At 40.2% G+C, this 19,065-nt stretch overlaps 1 protein-coding gene across 4 annotated transcripts in view; it reads left to right on the top strand.

Moving 5' to 3' along the window:
* The window catches only part of nexmifb (neurite extension and migration factor b), a 58,422-nt gene extending 45,748 nt beyond the window's left edge, over nucleotides 1–12,674 (top strand). For 3 of the 4 annotated variants that reach the window (XM_037779705.1, XM_037779706.1, XM_037779707.1), the window contains exon 3: nucleotides 5,192–12,674. In XM_037779705.1, coding sequence (XP_037635633.1) covers nucleotides 5,192–9,414 — 4,223 coding nt within the window. In that variant the 3' untranslated portion in view covers nucleotides 9,415–12,674. The remainder of the gene's footprint in view (nucleotides 1–5,191) is intronic. The other variant, XR_005208114.1, reaches the window with a different exon arrangement.
* Nucleotides 12,675–19,065: the final 6,391 nt, after the last annotated feature.

A 19,065-nucleotide genomic window follows, 5' to 3' on the forward strand; every position in this document is an offset into this window, starting at 1 on the left:
GTGCAAATGTGAAAGAGGGTGCAACCGTCTTTCACACTCATTTACAGTCATTAGCATAGCCAAAAGAGGGTGTTTGTGTAAGTCAGTCAGTTTATTCTGATTTATTCCGTTTTTGGTTTAGGTCGTACCTAGAGCTGCAGCGATTAATCGATTAGTTGTCGACTATTGAATGAATCGCTAACTATTTTGATTATCAATTAATCATTTTTTAAGAAAAAAAAAGTCAAAATTCTCTGATTCTAGCTGCTTAAATTTGACTATTTTCTGGTTTCTTTACTCCTCTATGACAGTAAACTGGATATCTTTGAGTTGTGGACAGAACAAGACATTTATGAAACACTAATCAACATTTTTCACCATTTTCAGAATTTTTTAGACAAAACAACTAATCAATTAATTAATCAACAATGAAAATAATTGTTAGTTGCAGCCCTAGTTACTGCCTTTTTACTAACATGTTTTTGCACTATGGAACTGTGATGCTGTAAACTTGAATTTCCCTCGGGATTATTAAAGTTACTATCTATCTATCTATCTATCTATCTATCTAGTTGTACCTGCTGCCTCTGTGAATTCTCAATAACATAAACCATGCATAATAACGATACTTCCATGATGTAAGCTCTTGATTTAAAGTTAATCCAGGTACATCTGCAGTGTAGTCTCTTTCTGTTACTGAACTATAAGCCCCGCTGATGCAATGTGCTCATTCAGCCACTACCTACTGCCCCCTAAAGTTTACCTCTACCAAGCAGCACTGATCCTTAGATGAGGTTTATCTCAGTGTTTCAGCTCTGGTCAGGCTCAGTGGGGACTGACCGGTCCCCACTGTGAGAATCACACAGATTATCCCCAGCGCTAGTCTGTTCCTTCAGAGGCTCAGAGAGGAAAAGAGGATGGGGAATGAGAGTAGGAATAAGAGCGGTAGAAGAGAGGGTGAGAGCGGCTCCATTGAGCAGGAATAGGGCAGCTCTCAGAGGAGGATGGCCATGAATCATGCTGCAGTTACTCACCACTTATTATGAACATCCTGTACCGGCTGGATTGATTTCCCCCCAACCATTCACAGAATGTCATATAGTGAAGATGGAGCAATAGGTAGCAAGCAGCTTCTGTGGCTGGCCTACCAGCTGGATGAGTGAACGCCCCGGGTGGCTGAGCTGCAGAACGGCTAGCTCGGCATTTTGCGAATGTAAAAGCCTCCATATAGCGGGGATAAGGAGCGGGGAAGTTGGGAGGGAAGGAGATAGCGAGGAGCGAAAAAGGGAGGAGGAAGGGGACGGAAAGGGGGATGTGAGTGAGGAATGATTTCAAAAAGCCATTAAAAGGAAGAAAAGGCCATGTCAGCTGTTTTTCATTTGCATTGTACTTCATATTGTGATATCTGAGCTATTTAATTCATTTGTCCACATGGGATGGAGGTTTGATTCATGTTAATATCAGACGGTCGTCATATATTCTTGTGTTTTTATCCTGTTTATAAAGTGACTTTAGGTAGATTGAAAAAGCATAGATGTGTGTGCACGTGTGGCATCTGACACACTAATAGACAAGGCCACAGACGCCAACTTTTCTCTCTCCTCGTGTCCATAACCGTGTCCATCGGCATGGGCTCGCCTCCCCGCGGAGCCACCTGGCACAGAGCAGCCTGGGCTTACCTCAGGTGCACGAAGCCCTGAATATCATGGCTAGAATAGAAAGACAGGCCAGACTCCGAGAACTCCGTGTGCTAACTGGTCCGGTCTGGTCTGGTCTAGTTTGGCGGTGGTCGGGCTGTCTAGCATGGCTGGGCTTGGCAGGGCCGAGGATCAGAAGATCACCACCTCCTGCCAGCAGACGCGGTCCTCCCATATGCTCAGCGGTGAACATCCGTGCCAGCTTGCGTGAGCTGTATCGCATCCAGTTACTATTCAAGGAGCACTTCTGCTGATAACACAATTACAAAACTGCAACTGTGTTAGGATGATCTCAGAGTGTATAAAGCTTGTTTTTTATTAGTATATGAGCTGCTCTCTCTGTAAGCTAGATATTGAATTCTGGCAGCAGTGAGTATTTTGGATGTTTATCTTGTTTACATTTGCCAGCTCAGATGCAGTTGTAACATTATGCTGTATAACGTATCAGCGACTATGAGCCTGCCGATCCCCCTTTGACCTCTAATGTCAAACTTGATTTGTCATCTACAGTCATCGCTGTAAGACCCTGTGTGTGTGTGTGTGTGTGTGTGTGTGTGTGTGTACCTGTCTGACTGACTGATCTGTGGCACATTCTGAACAGCTGAAGAGCTAATGGTCCAGCTGGAGACAGATGGCCTCTCGATAACACTATACCCCCAAGCCAATACTCACACTCTCTCACTCTCCCTCTCATACACACACACACACACATACACATGCATATACACACGCATGCATCCACGCATGCACACACTCTCTCACATACACACCAGAAAATCACATGCACGCACGCATTGGATTGGATAGATTGTTAATCCATTATAAACCCTGAGGAAACACATTTTTCAATATGAGTTTAATGTTTCACAGCAATTTTGAACAATCTTTTGGCAATATTAGGTGGCGGCTTAGGTTTCACACGAGCACGGGGGGGAGGGGGAGGGGATAAAGGAAGTTAATTTCTCCCACTTTTTTGTAATTTCCCTCTTTTGGTGGCTTTGCTGCTTTGTAGGGCTAATGAAAGAGATAAGACAAATATAAAGAAATGATTACTTATCTATGAGTGCTGAGAAATGACTTGGTAGATTTCAAACACTGGCACTGTTTACTTCTAATTCTAAATAAATCCAAATTAATTGTGTCCACGTCTGGACAAAAATATCATTACTTGTCCTCCTATGCACCTCTCCTTATAATAAGTGCCATACAATAGAACGTGGCTCAAAATGTGAGAGTGAAATAGTTGTTAAATGTAGGAAAGGATGTCTGTCCTCCACAGAGAACATATGTCAGTAGCATGTTTTTGCTCTGAGGTCCTTTCTGCTCACAGATTGAAGGGAACTGATGGCGAACGCCTTGCTGCGATGCTTCTGCAGCCTCTCACAAGTTGCTACCGTAACAGTTTTTTGACTCCGAGAGGAAGAGAGGAGATGCATATTTCTCCTGAGGTTTTCTTCATTAAGGACAACAGTTAGCGCCGTTGTGTGCTTTTAGTAGGCGTTCTGGTTGCTCCAATGTGTCTGCAGGCCGCAGACCCGGAGAGACCTGCTCTCAGAAATTTCATTACCTCGTTAAATCACTCTCAAATCATATCCATATTCAAAGATTTACTCACTGCCAATACGGCCATGTTGAATACTGTTTGTTAAGCAGTCTTCCCCCTCAAGCATTTATCACTACCTCAATAATGAGGCGCATCCACTCTAAAATGGGGGACGTTGCTAGTTAACCTCTGTGAACACATTAATTGCTGCGGTATGTTTTTCAATTTAAATATTTCTGGCATGATTTTAAAGAATATGTGTGAGGCAGCAGCTTGGGATTGCAGAGGGAGGCAGGTGTAGAGATGATATTGGTTATACAGTCTCCAACATATGGGCCTGTCGTGTCCCATGTGTACGTACCTGCCTCCGCTGCTGTCATCTAATTATGCAGAGCAAACAAAGCTATCTGCCTGCTGCTACAAGCTCGCTTCTGTGGGTTTTGATTGTTGCTCATCAGATGGATGTCTTCAACTGATTAAGACATTGTCACAATCGACCTGGAGAAAATCACCAAAACCTACTTTCAATTTAGTCATTACTGCTATTGTTGCAGTCAACCTGTGTAATTTGGTGGTATCTTGTTACCTTAAGCTAAGTTGGATCTGCGTATATAGAGATGAAATGCTAAAAGGAGGGGGAGGTAATGCAAGATGACTGCAATAATTTGATCTCATATATTGCTCTTGGGTTGGTAAAGGAAGGCGAATAATACCATAGCATTATTGTTGTATATTATTTTCATAAAGCAGCTGACATTATTTTCAATAAACTAGGGCTAAAATAATTACTTAATTTAATATTTAATAATTAAAATATTTAATCTCAATGAAACGCATGATTGTCCATGATTAATCGCAAATTAATCACTAATTTGTATCCGTTCAAAATGTACCTTAAAAGAAGATTTGTCAAGGCAGTGTGTCAGTGTGCTGACTTGACTATAACTTGCCTAAAACTGCATGTTATTATCATAAGGTGGGCATGTCTATAAAGCGGAGACTCGTCAGTACCCATAGAACCCATTTTCATTCACATATCAGAGGTCAAGGGACCCCTTGGAAAATGGCCATGCAAGTTTTTCCTCGCCAAAATAGCGCATTTTGGGAGCGTTATTTAACCTCCTTTGTGACAAGCTAGTATGACAGGGTTGGTACCAATGGATTCCTTAGGTTTTCTAGTTCCATGATAATACCAGTATCTTCACTCTAACTTTAAAACTGAGCCTGCAACAACCTCTGAAAGATTGATTAATGCGTTAAAGAAATTAGTGGCGTTAATTATCGCGTTAACGCAACCCTACACGGCCTACAATGAACAAACTAGTCACATTTTGAGGTGGCTTTTTCTACCTTCTGTCTATGAATGAAAGTTTAATTTAACACAAAATTCGAACCTTTTAGTAACTATTTTCTCATGAAATACATGATGCATAATTGTAGAAGTCATTCCATTGATTACTAACACTCACTGTCAGGACACTCAGAGAGAGTGTTTTTTTTCCTGAGAACTTGCTTCCTGGAAGCGTATGATAAAATTGCTCATTTTGTTCTGTTAAACTGTATTTCTAGCAGCTCAACCATGTTGACTTAACATGAGGCGGGTGTCTCCATTTGTGAGTTACCTGCTTTGGGTTTTATGTGCTCTGAGAATTTGGTAGGATTTTTTTACGTCTGTGTTTCCTCACGCCTTTTACATTTGAACATCAATCAGTAATGGGTAAGAAGTTGTCCCAACTTGACACTGCTAATACCTCTTATTGAATCTAGTACCAAAACTGAAATATTAATGTTTAAGGCTGGCATCACAAAATGACATTTGGAGCTCTAGGGGGTTAATTGACACTAATTGCATTTCAGCAGCCCAGAACAAATGTCAGTGTAACTACAGAGCAAAAACAATGTAATTTAACTTCAGACTTACAGTTCAAAGAGTTGATAGATCTGAAATCTTTTCTTTTTTTCCTCCCTGCAGGGGTATGTGAGCAGAGTGGTGATCTGAGTCTGTGCGGCATCGTCGATGCTGCTCTCCCTCCGTCCTCGCCTCCTCCCGCCGCAGAGACTTCACAGCGGGCCTGCCCAACACACCAGAGGACCACACCTGCATCACCGACCCTCTCCCTGCCCCTCGGTGCCGACTCCTCTCTGGGCCTGACAGCGGCCCCCAGCCCTCCCTCTGATGACGCTCCAACTGTAGTCCCCCACCTTCACCACACTCCCTCTCCCACACCACTTCCCACCCCAGCTGTGAGCTCCTGGAGCCCAACAGGAGACACTCAGAAGACGTCCCTTCTGCTGCCTGTTGCCCTCCCTCTGTCAGCTACAATGATGGAGCCTGGCACTGTGTCTGCCCTGACGGACGAGTGTCTTCTCCAGCCTACCCGCACCTGCCTCGGCTGCTTCATCGAGACCCGTGATGCCACTGACCCTAATTCCATCCAGAGCCCGCCCCATGACCCTATCACCAACCCTGACACAGAGACTGGGCTTAGTGTCAGGATAGGGGACGTGAGCCGAGAGGACTTCTCTGACATCAACAACATCAGCATCCAGTGCCTGAGCCATGCGGGGGAAGCGGTGAGTCACTATGGAGAACAGCTCCTCTCTGACCAGCTACTTAGCTTTCCGCTGCCGAAAGTCCCCGACGAGGGCAAACGAGTTGATGGAAACAAAACAACAGAGGACTGTGATGACCCAGAGGATGATGCAACAGCTAAGAACTTGTATGAGGGACTGTTACTGGACAAAGTGAGTGGAGAGGAGGTTCTGCTGGCTAATGCTGGCCAGGACTGGGGCTACTTTGAATCCTTCATCAGTGAGAGTAAGATGGAGCTGCTGGACCTTTGTTCTAAGAATGAACTGTCGGTCAACCTCTTCTCCGAGGAAGATGTTGACAATCTATTTGACGATGAAGACGACGATTCGACTTTAAGCAGTGATGTCTGTTCGCTGAAGATTCGCTACGAGTCTTTCCAGGACAACATGAGGGAAAAGACAAACGTGCTCCAGGAGGAGACGCAGTTCAACTTTTTCCCCAGCGTCCTGGCCAACTGTGCCAAGAAAGAGGAAGGAGCGGGAGTCTTGAGGAGGAGTGCTGAGGAGCTTCAGCCCAAAAGTGACGAGCTCATCCTGGAGACAGGACAGGAAGGAAAGGCTGGGGACTGCAGTGGTAGGAGCCCCCTTGATGGTTCCCAAGGCTCGCCCATGTCCACTCCCAAAGTCAACTACCTAATGGACTTCAATTCCACAGAGGAGTCGGGCGAGTTCAGCGACGACAGCTCCTGCACCGGCTCCTCCTCAGACACCCTGCAGGAGGGCAAGTTTAAGAAGGGACACTCGAAGAGATTGCTCAGCCCCTCTAACCCTCTCAACTACGGTTTGCGCTCCAAGAGAAAGGTTCGATACAGTGACGATTACTTATATGACGTTGACTCGCTCGAGAGTGAGAAGAATGCAGAGAAAAAAGAGAAAGCTCCCTCTGGTCAAAAAGAGGAGGAGGACGTGGACTGGTGCCCCAAAAAACGCCGGAAATCCTGTCGTAAAGAGCCGCCGGTGGTCATCAAGTACATCATCATCAACAGGTTTAAAGGAGAGAGACTCATGTCAGTGAAACTGGGCAAGTTGGACCCTGTGGATGCGACTGTGAGCTTAAACACCGACACAGTAAGCAAATACGAGACACTGGCTCCTCTGAAGGATTTCTGGCAGGAGAAGCAAAGAGAGAGACAGGAGCAGCTTAAGCTGGCTGCCAGAGATAAACAACAACGCGGTTTTCATCTAAACGGACGCCATCATCGCCCTTTTAATTCTAGTCATCCCAAAAGGAAATACAAGATTGCAAACAGGCTTAAGGTTCAGAGGATTCACGCTGTGGAGCAATCAGCGACAGTACAGTGCTCCCCTCTCTCTGATCGGGTCCAGGGAGGTGTCACTAAAGAAGAGGCCACCCCCACGGCGGGGGGAATAACAGCAGCCCCAGGACTCCCAGTCACATTAGACACAAACTCCATCACGCACACAGTCACAGCCAAGAGCCGCTCCCAGGAGAGGGAGGAGAGGGAGGGGAGGAGATTGGGAGGAAATAAAACAGTCAGGATAAGGAAATTCAAAAGCGAAGCCCGGCTGAGGAGCAAGAAAATGAAAGAGGCAGAAGGAGAGGAGGGGAGGAGCGTGACAAATGAAACGGATGCCTGTGTCGCTGCGGCACAGATTGAGGACCCTACTGCTGGGTTAGAAGAGGCAGGCGTCAGCTCAACTACAGTCAAACCCCATTTCTCTGACAATGCCACCACTGCTCACACATCCGAGGAGAAATTCCCCTTTGTTTCGTCCACCTGCTCTCCTGACAAAGCTCCCCCCTCAGAGGCGGTGGAGGCGGGTGTCCCTGTTATCCCGGGGGGATACCTGCAGACCCTGTTAGATGCCACAGACTCCTCCGGTGGAGCAGCTATCTCTTATTTCCCCCAGCAGCCCTCTAGGCAGCAGTATCCTCTGGGGCTGTCCCTAGAGGAGAAACAGTTTTCTTCTCTGCAGCTAGCTCAGAGCTGCGTCCTCTCCCCTCCCTCCGAGTCGGAGCTCCAGCAGTCTCCCCAGAACTGCCCTAGCTTTCCCCAGATGTGGCACCCGCAGCTCTGCGCAACTCACAGTCAGAGCTTTGGGCCCGAGACCCCTGAGACGCCCATCTTACCCAACAACTTCCCAGCTGCTGTGCCCCTGAATGACAGCCTGCCAGTGTCTAACTACAGCCAGCTGAGCCCTGAGGCTGACAGGCTACTTTATGAGAAGAGCTACCTGACTGAGGCTGGGCTGCAGCCCGGGGCAGATCTGCAAGTGTGTCAGTCTGCCTGTGTGGAGGGCCAGGTGCAATACCAGAGAGGGTCCCTGTGCACAGACAATGGCAGGCTCATCAGCTATGACTCAGTGGGCTCTCTGTCAGCCTCCTCCAGCAATTACAGCTCCCTCAGCCTCAAGTCTTGTGAGCGAGAGGGTGAGGAGGAGGGCCGAGACAGCTTCTTAGCTCATTGCAGTCCTAAAGTGGTGATTCAGCAGAGTGTGGACGCCCTCACCCCTCTCAGGGAGTCCTCAGACCTGCTGGACATCTCCAACTTCACCCCTGACAAGTTTAGACACTCATCACTGTCAGAGCTCTCCCCTCCCGAAACCCCCAACCTGTCCCCCCAGGTGGTGGGGCGTGAGATGAAGATGGGAGGGAATGTTGGAGAATACCAGGATGTGAGTGATATGACTATGGACTGCAACAGGGAGGTAAAGTGGAACTGTGACGTTATGCAGCAACAAGAGCACACAGCAAATGCATACACGGTGGAGGACAGCCAGTTCCCGCTGCACAACTTCAACAGTCAGGATGTGTTGCGTTTGGATAAAAAGGAGCTGGGAGTTTCCGAATTTGACGAACAGACTGGTGAGATGTTGTCCGGCGCCAAAAGCATAAAGTCAAAGAGGAAAGGCGGTTGCAAACAGACAGCTGCAGGACAGAGCCCAAAGAAAGTCCGGGCTCCCAGAGCTCCCAAGTCAGAAAAGGTCAAGACCCCCAAACAGAACTCGCGCTCCACCAAAAAGATAAAGGCCATGTTGGAGGGTAAGGCAGCAAAGAACCAGGCAGGTAGTTGCGGCACAGGCCTGACTGACAGTAGCAGCACTGGGGACTGGTCTGGCACTGGCTGGTCAGAGAGCAACAGCCTGGTCGGAGACGACCAGAGAGAATTCGAGGAGCCCTCCAATATTCTGTCCAACATTGTCTCTGGCATGGCCGAGGTCCAAAGGTTCATGATGGCCTCCATTGAGCCACTGTGGAATCCCATGTCGGAGGCCTGCATGCCCTCTGAGGCTAATAGCCTCAACTTAAAGACCCTCAAAATCTTGGCAGGCACAGAGGCCGACCTGAAGAAAAAGGGAGCCGCGCTAACAGGGGCCGGGAGAGGTAGAAAGGCAGGGGGAAAGGGAGGAAAGAACCAGGCCAAATTCAACCCCTCTCATCCCTTATTCCCTCAACTAGCTCTGGGCTGTAACATGTTTGATAAACCCAACTTTATTAACCCTGGGCCTGCGCACAAAAAGCTGTACCGCCACAAGACCAGTGCAAAGTTCCCGCGGATTGAGACACTGAAGGGGAAGCGAGCTGAGAGAGACCCAAATAAGGACATAGCACTGATGACCTCTTTTGAGAAACTGAGGTAATATTTTGTTATCAGCTGCTGTTGCACCCCCTTCTCACTTTCCCCCCCCACTACCTGCTCAGCCCTCCCCTCCTCCCCCCCTTCCAAGCATACCTACACTGACGCTATGCCAGAGCTGCATGAGTACTACGTTCCCCCTGACTACTCCCACTTCCTTTTAACCCCCGCCCGAAGAGGAAATTAATATCTGCATGAAAAACTTCTTGTACTTTGCAAACTACCTATTGAGTGATTGTGTCAAGCTTGATTGAGATTTGAAACGACCATGGCTGCATTTTTCTTGCTTTTGTTGTTTCTGCTTCGTTTGTTCTTCTTCTAGTCGTTTTTTGTTTTATTTTTGTCTGAAAAAAAAAAAAGAATAAGCCTTGAAAACAGTTCTGTCGCCTTTTTTGAGGAACTTTGTTTTTGTATTTTTCTCAGCAGAACTAGCTCCCCTGAATTATGTATTTATTCCCCTTTTTCCCTAAAGATGTAGCTATATACACAAATGCATTGAGTGACATCTACGCACCCCTCCTCCTCATCTGTTTTTGTATGCAGAATATGGATGTCCTGTTGTTGCTGTCCTTCATACACTGCCTGGCTCATTTCAAGAAGGGAACCTACAATTAATGAGCCCTGTTTAAGCCCGAGACATCTTGAAAACACAAGATGGGACCATTTTGTATTGATGACATATCAGACGTTGTCTTTTTTTCCCCCCCTCAAAGTTGGAATGACTCCCCCCATTTCCTTTTATCAAGCATTTCTTTGTTTTCCTCTGGAGTTTAGAGGAACTGGTTATCTAAATTTACATTTTTACGCCTTGCAAATTCATAAAAGCTCCACCCTCAGAGTATTTTTGTCAATGTTGTTGTACAGGGACATGCAATATTTGCAAAAAAAAGATGATTATAATCTTAAAATCAATGTGCCAAAAGTAACAATGCTGTGTAAATGACCTCTTATATATGTGTGAATATTGGCTGTTCCTCTTTTCTATTCCATTGGAGTATTGGCTGCTCGGGTTGGAGACTCCTTACAGAGACTTGCCACTACAGGAATTCTTTATTTGGGACTTTTCTCTCTTCTCTGATGAAAGGCACCTACAGCTGGCAGTGGTACACCACCACTCACTAAACCAAATCAGAAAGACTCTGAATTCTCCTCGTTTCCCCCCACTTTGTTTGCCAAATTCAATTTACCTCAACATCGCCTGGCACTGAGAAGCAACAAAAGAGAGGCAAAGGGGAGATCTGCTCTGAAGGCTACTGTAGAGGAAGACGATGAAGAAAAAAAAAAAGAACTGTTCAAACGAGCTTTCTCTGGACCACGGAGAGTGTAGTGCAGATGTTTGAGGGTAAGCAAGGAAATTATTTGTCAGTTGGGGCTGTGCCTCGCTGAATAGCTGTTTTGTACTGAAAATTCAAGGCAGTTTATTACTCATAGAGATTCTGATGCACGCATCAGCCGTGAATGGACATAACATTTTTGCAGTTAGATTCAATGTGAATGTGAAAGCAGTCAGTAATCTTGTAAATGAAGGAAAAGCATGTCTTTGCATTAGCTCCACGTGGGAATCTTACTTCTATCTTACCTGAAACGGTAATTTAAACAGTAATTTTTCTTGACATTCTCATGTAATTTTTTTCTTAACACTGCCATACTTTAAACGTTGCACCACTGGTGTATTCGGTCTCTGATTATTTTTGGTTCATTTATCACATAATGTCTTAATTTAACTTTCTTTTATATGGTGTCTCCTTTCAGTTTTGATGGGTCAATATTTTGGCAGAAAATAATGTCACCAGGCCAAATAAAGGCACAAATTGAAAAAGAAAATGTATTGGTACTATCTGATCCAGTGTATTCCCAGGCCATTTATATTAATTACATTGGGCTCATTCACTGCCTCGCTGCACTGAAATAATTCCACCTTAAATCGAACCATACAATCATGTTTATAAAACCTTTTGTTTTATATACTAAATATATTTCAGGAGAAATGCAGAGCCCCTTCAACTGGTATCTTTTATAAATATATACTCAAACAATAGGCCTATATTTTATCTTTCTTTTGAATGTTGAATATCATTTTTAAACATAGCAGTAATTACATGAGACTGCATGGAGATGTGCGGACAAATTGAAGCTTGATTCAAAAAAACAGGCCTTGTCACACTGGATATGGTAATTCTGAGGTGATAGTAATTGATTGCTTGCATATGGCAAGAATCATAATCAATCTTTCTCTGTCTCTTTTCTCTCTCTCCTCTCTGCCATGATCCTTTGTTTCTTTTCTCCAGTGTATCAGGGTTAGGACCAAGACAAGCTGCTGATGGGAAGCTCCACATGGGCCGCAAGCCCATTTAGTCTGCCTTCTCTCATTTCTGCCTATTGTCAAATTGAATGTACTTCTCTGAGTTCATAGTTTCTTCTTTTTTTGTTTTTAAAATGTGCCACTGTTGAGCTGCCTCATGTTAATGGTGCTAAGAAAGCTGACAATTGTTTTTTTTTTTCTTTTCTTTCGTTTTCATTTTTTTGTTTTCCCAGAGTTAACAAAAAATAAATGCAAAATAGATTAGGTACCTAACCCTCTTTATGAATGTATATTATAATGTTATGTTTGATGTATTCACTTCATGATTCTTTGACATTGATTGGAATTACTTTTGCTCTTTTCATTAAAAGATTACCGAGCTTTATATATACTGTCTAGAGTTGTTACCAGAAGGAATCTTAATGAACTCTTGACACTACAAAATCTTGTATATTTTTTGTGTGCCAATTTGTAACATATTTTGTAAGTGTATATTTTTCTTAGAAAGTGCTGTGAAGTATTTGTGTGTGTGAGTAACCTTTTATGCGCCTCTATGGGCAGTGGAAAGGATATACAATGACAAGTTTCTGGTTTTAAAAACCAAAATATGAATATCAACAGAAAACTAGAACTATTTACATTTTGTTGGGAGTTTTGTAATAAGACCATGATCTTGTTGTGAGAGTGTTGTGTTACTGTGCAAAACACAAATAAGCAAAGAAAAAAAAACATGAAAACCTGGAAAAAAAAATATAATTTGTGAACAATTTGCTGTTTTATAGATTTTCATGTAAATTATTTGAGTATTATTTAGTTTTTTTGTTTTGTTGTAACTGTTGCAAAGGTTTTAAATATTTGTGATCAAGCCTGTATGGTGATAATGTAATATTGGTAACTTGCTGAGTTTTGTAATAATGTTTATGGAGTAAATATACAAATTAAAATAAGATTTTGAATGCTGCTTTCTGAAGAGCGTTGGGTTGTGTTTTTTACCGCCCACCCATTACTGTAGCCGGTAACTAAACGGTAAACAGAATCTCCACACAATTTACTTTTCTGCCCATTCAAAAAAATAATTACAAAAGGTTAACACTTAATATTAGAAACAGCTTATTGAGATGTCAGGAGTGAAGTGTAAGTGACACATCTGTTTAGGAAATATCCGCCATATCTTTATGGTACCAATACAATAATAGTAATAGGGAAGAATATAATCTGTTGTACTGAAAATTTGCTTTTTACACAAAATGTGTGTTAATATAACCTTAATAAGTCCCATTAGTCTGTCCTTATTTGTTACTCTGGAAGATTCTTAGACGTAAGGCATTTTCATTTCTGCACAAGCCTGTCTTTGGCTCATGTTATTTTAATGTCATATCTAATTAGCACTCAGGGTCAGGCATTGCTAGAGTGACTGCTCATCCATAACTCTGAGCCGGGCTGCTGTGGCCCACACTGCAACTCATTCTGGCATGCTTAATTGGAGCTGGAGATACTGTCTCAGACCATAAACAGATCCTGTGATGTATGCCTCCAAAATTGTCAGGTGGTATTAGCATTGTTTTTGTTCTTTAGTCACCCATAGCCGATAAGGGAGCAGGCAAATTATAAGACGGAACGTCTGATGCAGTGGATCAGGTACACCTGTGGTTATTAAATGAGACCCTAGTTGTTCTGTCAGTGCGTGCTCACACTGCATGGACAGCCATAGGCTCGCTCATTAGGACAATTGTTTGTTTGTTTTTTCATCATTACCCAGAAGACTATAGAGTAACATTATGAAAGAATCAGCATGTTTAGGCGTGTACTTATTGAGTCAAATCACAAGAAGATACAAACAACACAATTACTCACATTTTTTTTGTTTGGCTGGCAGTTTATTGTTAGTATAAGAAATGATTTGTGTGTGTGCTAGAATAATAGTTTTAAGTCACTGCAGAGGCTTTCAACAACTGCCCAATAGCCTCCTATAGTTTTACTATTGCATTAAGGTATTAGATAAAAATTAGGAATAACACAATTTTCCCAAATATGTGTCCATGATAGCTGCAATTGTGCTTGCTAGCTAGTTTTTTGCACATTGGTTTACAAATGGCCTGTAACCAGCTGCCACCACCTGCCAAAGGGTCACCCCAGGGTCTCCTCTGGCATGCTGCTGTATCAATACCGTCCCACCTCCACCCACACACAGACTAGGCCCTGCTGTAAGTCTGATGTCTTTCTTCCCCTAAAAAAATATAGTTCTTTTACGTTTTTAAATTATAGTTTCAAGGATAAAGAGAACGTTTTACAACTGCCCTTGACTTTGACTCTTCTATTGGACCATTTTTATGTTTTCACTTGTATTATAAGGCCAGTTGTAATGTAAGTCCAGTTAAAATGCATGCATATGCATCATGTATCACTCTTTCAGATACAGTCATTTACTGCCACATATTTCAGAGTTGCTATTCTTACACACTCAAATGAATTTAATTGGATTACTAATAATTCATAATATTTTAAATATAAATAATTATTATTGATACAAGTTACTGACAAAATATGAAGCAACAACAGACAGGAGGTATGAAATCGATTTAGTAACATAGTAAGTAATTGGCTTAGCAAAAGTACAATTTTCTGGCAATATTTTTAGTATTGAAACCAGAGAAGAAGATAAACCTCAATGGCAAAATATTTTAGAAAAAACACTCATTTGCAAAGAAACTAAACAAGTCATTTAAAGTGAATCAACGTTATTGTCTTCTTGATTTTATAACAGCTAGATATGGATATGTAACCTTTTCTTTTAGAATTGTTTTTAAGATAATCTCCCTGACTTTTGTCAAAAATATTTGGTTGGTGGTTACACATACTGTGTTTTTCAACCTTTGTTTTCTTTTTTGTGTGCTTTGACAAATTGCTCATCCTCTGACAATGTGTTGTAAGCAGTATGGCTGTAGACATACAGTACCTACAGTACATGATGGACATAGCAGGAATAGCCAATATGCAACAGAACTTGGGAAGTTCAGTACTCACTCGCTAAAAAAAGTGGCATTGAGTGAAGATGTGAGTGAGTGAGTTTATGGGACAGAAATATAAGTGGGCTACATACACAATAATATATGTATATATATATATATGATATACTGTGTACTTTTGTACATAGTGCACATCACCATTGGTTGTGCAACACTAAAGACTATAAGCGTAATACAACTACATAAGGCATTAATGATGCAAAACAGTCACACAGGATTTTAGTTATTGCACTTTTTCATTGCCCTTTGAAAATCACTTTCAGGCATTTGGTCTATAACATTGACCGTTTGTAGGCTGTATTGCCTTTGTTCAATGAGACAATGGAAACCATTTTAAAACACACTGGACTACAAATGGTCCAAATGGGATTAAATAGTACTATCTAATGACATTTAGTAACTATAAAATACATTAGTTGCCTCAATTTATGATGTCACATAGGCTATTGGATGCTATTGGTAAATGCCATGCATGATTATCAACATAGAAATATAGATAGATAGATAGATGGATAGATAGATAGCAAAGTGTGCAATAACATACTACATACATTAGCAAAATGTGCAAGATATTATATATATTAGCAAAATGTGCAAGATATTATATAAATTAGCAAAGTGTGCAAGATATATACATTAGCAAAGTGTTCAAGATATTATATACATTAGCAAAATGTGCAAGATATTATATACATTAGCAAAATGTGCAATAACATACTATATACATTAGCAAAGTGTGCAAGATGTTATATACATTAATAAAGTCTGCAAGATATTATATACATTAGCAAAATGTGCCATAACATACTATATACATTAGCAAAGTGTGCAAGATGTTATATACATTAGCAAAGTGTGCAATAACATACCATATACATTACCAAAGTGTGCAAGATATCATATACATTAGCAAAGTGTACAAGATATTATATACGTACATCAGCAAAGTGGAGATAAGATACTATATACATTAGCAAAGTGTGCAAGATATTATATATATTAGCAAAATGTGCAAGATATTATATATATTAGCAAAGTGTGCAAGATATTATATACATTAGCAAAATGTGCCATAACATACTATATACATTAGCAAAGTGTGCAAGATGTTATATACATTAGCAAAGTGTGCAATAACATACCATATACATTACCAAAGTGTGCAAGATATCATATACATTAGCAAAGTGTACAAGATATTATATACGTACATCAGCAAAGTGGAGATAAGATACTATATACATTAGCAAAGTGTGCAAGATATTATATATATTAGCAAAATGTGCAAGATATTATATACATTAGCAAAATGTGCAATAACATACTATATACATTAGCAAAGTGTGCAAGATGTTATATACATTAATAAAGTCTGCAAGATATTATATACATTAGCAAAGTGTGCAAGATATTATATACATTAGCAAAGTGTGCAAGATGTTATATACATTAGCAAAATGTGCAAGATGTTATATACATTAGCAAAGTGTGCAATAACATACCATATACATTACCAAAGTGTGCAAGATATCATATACATTAGCAAAGTGTACAAGATATTATATACGTACATCAGCAAAGTGGAGATAAGATACTATATATATTAGCAAAGTGTGCAAGATATTATATACATTAGCAAAGTGTTCAAGATATTATATACATTAGCAAAATGTGCAAGATATTATATACATTAGCAAAGTGTTCAAGATATTATATACATTAGCAAAATGTGCAAGATATTATATACATTAGCAAAATGTGCAATAACATATTATATACATTAGCAAAGTGTGCAAGATGTTATATACATTAATAAAGTCTGCAAGATATTATATACATTAGCAAAATGTGCCATAACATACTATATACATTAGCAAAATGTGCAAGATGTTATATACATTAGCAAAATGTGCAATAACATACCATATACATTACCAAAGTGTGCAAGATATCATATACATTAGCAAAGTGTACAAGATATTATATACGTACATCAGCAAAGTGGAGATAAGATACTATATACATTAGCAAAGTGTGCAAGATATTATATATATTAGCAAAATGTGCAAGATATTATATACATTAGCAAAATGTGCAATAACATACTATATACATTAGCAAAGTGTGCAAGATGTTATATACATTAATAAAGTCTGCAAGATATTATATACATTAGCAAAATGTGCCATAACATACTATATACATTAGCAAAGTGTGCAAGATGTTATATACATTAGCAAAATGTGCCATAACATACTATATACATTAGCAAAGTGTGCAAGATATTATATACATTAGCAAAATGTGCAAGATGTTATATACATTAGCAAAGTGTGCAAGATGTTATATACATTAGCAAAATGTGCAAGATGTTATATACATTAGCAAAGTGTGCAATAACATACCATATACATTAGCAAAGTGTACAAGATATTATATACGTACATCAGCAAAGTGGAGATAAGATATTATATACATTAACAAAGTGTGCAAGTTACAATGTTTGTTTTTAAATAATTGAGGTAGTAAATGTGCAAATGTAGATGTGCAAAATTCAACATGTGCAATATTATTGCAGGAACAAGAACAGAATGAAAGGTTTAGACAAAAACTATAAAGCTGTGAGTTCTCTGTTAGACAGAGGCGAGGTGTTGTAGAGTTATTGCTTTAGGCAGGAAAGATTTCCTTTTAAAAAATGTTATATATATGCTGGCCATTTAAGCACACTGGTGTGCACACAGATCTTTGTCTTCCAGTCTGAATTCTGCGGAAGATAAAGAGTATTTGCATTTACAACCGCATCGCGACGCTACAGCTGAACAGAGTCACACTGTCCAACACAAACATCCTCTTTCTAAGGCTCCTCTCAGGAGGAAACGAGAGTTATGCTGCTCTGAGTTCAGTCTTGCAGGCAGCCAACACGTACAACTCACTCCCCTCATCCTCTCCTCTGATTGGCTGACGTCAACTCAACCTATTTAGCCTGTGTTTTTTTTTTTTTTTATTGAACAAATTCAAATTTACAAAGAACATGGCTCATAGATTATTGTATTAGAGTAAAAGGACAAGGTGCATACAGAACAAGAACAGATAAAATATGTAAAATTATACATGAAAATAATAATAAATTAAATTAAGGGCTATAGGGCTGTGCCTGTAATTCATATTCTTCTATTATACTAAGACGTTTCAAAGCATTTTTGTTTTCCATGACTTTATTATTTTTTTTATATTTTATTTTTTCCTTTTTTCAAGGCTGTTTTCATATATGCAATCCACTGTTCGCAATTACAACAGCCTATAAACCAACTTTTGAGTAGATGAGCTTACAGACAAACCCATCAAGTACCCTAGAGAAAACAACCGCAACATTCAAAACCGAAACAAAACCAAGGAAAGAAATAAAAATAATAATAATTACAAAAAGAAAGAATTGAGTTAAAAAAAACAAAAAAACCCCGAAAAAACACACATAACAAAAACAAACAGTAATAATACAAAAATACGGGCTTTTATGTAAGAAAGAAACTCAGAATGAAACACATTAAACGTGTAGGTTACACTTTCATATACTTGGATTTGTGCAAATAAAATTTTCCAAGAATGAAAATGTTATTCAAATGTGTATATGTTTTTTTTTTATTGAACAAATTCAAATTTACAAACAACATGTCTCATAGATCATTAGAGTAAAATGACAAGGTGCCTACAGAACAAGAACAGATAAAATATGTAAAATTATATTATGACTTTAAGGGCTTTTTATGTAAGAAACAAACTTAGAATGAAACACATTATATCTAAATTACAAACATAGAATAGCCTAGATATTAGGCTATATACATTAGTAAAGTGTGCAATAACATACTATATACATTAGCAAAGTGTAGGTTTCACTTTCATATACTTGGATTTGTGCAAATACAATTTTCCAAGAATGAGAATGTTATTCACCAGAAAGTCATCTTAGTTGTTGTCCATTTAGCCTGTGTTTTTTTAATTTTTATTGAACAAATTCAAATTTACAAACAACATAGATCATTGCATTAGAGTAAAATGACAAGGTGCATACAGAACAAGAACAGATAAAATATGTAAAATTATATTATGACTTTAAGGGCTTTTTATGTAAGAAAGAAACTCAGAATGAAACACATTATATCTAAATTACAAACATAGAATAGCCTAGATATTAGGCTATATACATTAGCAAAGTGTAGGTTTCACTTTCATATACTTGGATTTGTGCAAATAGAATGACAATGTAATTCAGCAGAAAGTCATCTGTGTTATTGTCCATTTAAACCCGTGTTGTTGTTGCAGTGCT

Source organism: Sebastes umbrosus, chromosome 9 (assembly GCF_015220745.1).
Source record: "Sebastes umbrosus isolate fSebUmb1 chromosome 9, fSebUmb1.pri, whole genome shotgun sequence".
Lineage (NCBI taxonomy): Eukaryota > Metazoa > Chordata > Actinopteri > Perciformes > Sebastidae > Sebastes > Sebastes umbrosus.